General features: G+C 48.9%; 1 protein-coding gene across 1 annotated transcript; it reads right to left on the reverse strand.

Annotated features, from left to right (window-relative positions):
- Positions 1-1,219: 1,219 nt before the first annotated feature.
- On the reverse strand, positions 1,220-2,788 carry H257_19261 (hypothetical protein; the record flags this gene model as incomplete). Its single annotated transcript, XM_009848409.1, has 1 exon — positions 1,220-2,788. One exon carries the CDS (start codon positions 2,786-2,788, stop codon positions 1,220-1,222), a length of 1,569 nt encoding a protein of 522 aa, XP_009846711.1.
- Between the last annotated feature and the right edge of the window lie 823 nt (positions 2,789-3,611).

Raw genomic sequence — 3,611 nt, forward strand, 5'->3', positions numbered from 1 at the left:
CGCCACTGTTGCTCAGGTGTCCAAAATGACTTCGACAGCTCAGCTTCAACTCCTTCCTTCATGTTTTCTTCAGCTTTGCCATCATGTGTATGGGCCTCAGTCATCTCATGAGCTCGACAACAAGCACATCGACGAGACAAGTTACATTACATTTTACGATCTAATTCGAAAGAAACAGTAATCAAATGTATTCAATGCATGAATGATGATTGTGGCGTGCTCACTTGTCCTCCCCTTCATGTCGATGCAATTGTGGCACGGAAAAGTGTAAGTTGGGACAGACAAATCGATGGCAATATGTCACACCTGAGATACGTCTACAAATGAGTCAAACATCTTCACTTTCAAGCTTCATAGTGCAGCATACTACAACATCAATGATGTGATCCTACTCATTGTTTGTTTGCATAATTGATCACAACAGTCGATCATGTTAGCACAGATATAGTGTATCCACGTAACGGTTTGACGCCATACATCCTTGAGCGTGCCGCTGGTCGTGGTTGGGTTGGCAGCGCACCACTGGTGCCGATTCGTCGGCAGTACCGTGGCCAATGCTTAATCTGACAACGAACACTGATATGTCATGATGAGTTGGTGTGACGTCGTGAAGAATGCATACCTATCCCTCATCGTGTACCTTGAATCGTGCACTCAAGAGAGTCCAAGTATGAACTCTAACAGTACTGAACATATTATATTGTAGAGGATTTCGTGCGAGTTTCGTAACTACCCAATAATCAGACAATGTTGAACACTTAGTGAAATGGAGAAGCTTGGCAAACGCCTATAATTTTGTTTGGTAATGGTTTATTTGATTGGCTACTTCGGTCCGTCGATTTTGCTTCGTCGACTCGATTGGCAGCCCAGGCGTAGTATCACTAGTAGTACGTACTGCACCTTTTGGTTATTTTAAGCTTTTTTCACTATATTTGCTTAGCTTACCGATCGATATATTTCGACAACCTCCATTAAATTTCGTGGGGACCTCAAACTTACAATCAAGAGAGATTTTCAGGCCGAGTGCAACATATCCTTAGAGCCAGCACAAGTCACTGACTTGATTGAGCGTGTTCCAAACTAAAGCTCAACTTCACAACTCACATGGAATCGATTGATTCACAACCCACTGTGTTCAATTCAAGGTTATTCGACTAACATACACAGTGGTCGAGGCGGTGCTGATTGCAGCTAAAGACTCGAAATACAACGAATGCGCTTAAGGGCACCAGATGAGCGACACATACAACTTGCAGCGGGCCTGCGAGAAGGGCACGGTTTGGCTCGTCAACGGCCAGTAGCACACGTTCTTGTTGCCCTTGCACTGGTCGCCAGCGCCAGCCGAGATTTCTGGAGTATTTGACGTCACAGGGGCGGCGGGGGAAGACGTGACGGAAGCTGTCGAGTTCACGGAGTCGACAGTCGTCACGGCGCCTGGAGCAGTTGACGTCACAGGGGCGACGGGGGAAGACGTGACGGATGCTGTCGAGTTCACGGAGTCGACAGTCGTCACGGCGCCGGCGCGGATGTTAGCATACTGGGACGTGGGGTAGTTCAAGTTATTGTTCTCAAACGCCATGTTGGCTCGGCCGAACGTGTTGTACACTTGCGTGATCAACGACCGGGGGGAGCCGGACTTGGCGTCGGCATCCCCCGACCAGAACATGGTGCCGCCCAAGTTGTACTTCTTGATGTAGTCGAGCTTCTGGGCCAAACTCTTGGGCCCTTCGTACGACGTAAAGATTTTGGACGTGGGGTCGTAGCTGTACGTGGCGCCCAACTTTTCGTCGTAGATCTCCGTCGCGCCAGGAAGGGGGAGCACCTTGTAGTCCCACACGCCTTTGCCGTCGTTGCCAGCCACCCAAGATCCCTTGGTCGGCTTGGTGAAGTTGGAGTAGAGTCCGTTCGAGCCTTCGAACGAACGGCCGTACGCAGGAATCCCCAGCACGATCTTGTCCGAAGGGCACCCTCCCTTGATGTAGTCTTGCACGGCGTTGTGGGTGCTGTACTTGGCGCCCGGGGGGTGGTTCGGGTCTTCGTACAAGTTGGCTTGGTGGTCCGTGTATTTGCTCCAGCTGCCCGCCAAGTCGTACGTCATGATGTTGATAAAGTCCAATTGGCCGCAGATGGCGGTAAAGTCCCAGTGGCGGTAGTTGTCCGGGCCGGCGGGGGACGCCACGCTCAACTCGGCCTTCCACGGCAGCGTCTTGAACTCGTCGCGGATCGCGCTCAGCAGCAACACGTAGTTCTTGATGTCGTCGGGGCGATGGGGGACCGGGGGCGAGTCGTTGCCGCCTTCCACGGGGTACTCCCAGTCAATGTCGAGAAAGTCCAACCCCAGGTCCAGCATGAGCTTCACCGAGCTCTTGGCAAACGTGCGGCGGCCTGTTTCCGTGCTCGCGATGGAGCTGAACTGGTCGCTCAACGTCCACCCGCCAATGGACAGACCGAACTTGGTGCCGCGAGCCTTTTGCTTTTGCTTGAACCCTTGACCAAAGTTGCCGTACAAGTTGTTGCCTTGGTCGTTCCACGAGTCGCCACGTCTCGAGAATCGTTTTTTCACTGAGGCATGCGCGTCGATGATCCCCACCGTACCGTCAGGGCTGGGCTTGCCGAACGCGTAGTTGATGTGGGTGATCTTGTCCCAATCCAAATCGAAGATGCCAAACTTGCGCCCGTAGATGGCCCACTCCATGTAGTACACCACGTTCTTGAGCTTGGCGGCTTCCACGGACGAAGTCATAGCCACCACAAGGGCGGCCAACGCTGATTTGGTGATCATGGTCATGCTTGTTGCAGTTTGCTGGGGATGGCTAAATGAATTATGGCAATGCAGAAACTTGATGCCAATGGTCTTTGTGGCTGAACTTGATTGTCGGTGGATGAATGGGTATACAGCAGTATTTCGAATTTACATGTTTGGGACCTGCTCAGGTCATCGGAGTACCGTTGCCATAATCACACCCAGATGTTCAATGGCAAGGTCACTGTAAGACCAAGTTGTCAATGACAATTTACTGTTAATTCTTCGAAGAACATGTGCTGTATGAATGTATTGATTGAATAGACTACTGGTACTGAATACTATTAATAGTACACCATTGGGATACTGTACTACACCTGTACTGCTACCAATAATATTGCATTACTGTAGGAATGTAATTCTGCCTTTGTGTGGGCTACAGTAGATTTCTATTGCCGATTGTTGACAAAAAAACATCAAAAAGTAAAGACATGCGAATGCACAATCTTCTACTCCGGCAAAGGCAAGTTTTGGTGAATCTGAGTTCCAGAACGTACAAGCACGTCAGATATACCACATTTATACAGTACTAGTACTTGAGTACGTAGTAATTTCTGACGTATTTTGGTAATACAGTTTGCATGTGCTACAAATACCCCAATTTTGCGCGATTCGTAATTTCCCCATCCGCAGAAAGCCCGAAGTAAAAATAAACAAAAAATAATGTTGCCAATCTGTGACAAAAAGGTTAGACTGACCAATGGGAGCGATAGTGATCGCCCAGAAACTCATACCAAATCAATAATACTATTAATATTAATAGTGCATAGCGGTACTTTTTACTACTAATACTATAGTAATACTAATG

Source organism: Aphanomyces astaci (assembly GCF_000520075.1).
Source record: "Aphanomyces astaci strain APO3 unplaced genomic scaffold supercont1.443, whole genome shotgun sequence".
Classification (NCBI taxonomy): Eukaryota; Oomycota; class Saprolegniomycetes; order Saprolegniales; family Verrucalvaceae; genus Aphanomyces; species Aphanomyces astaci.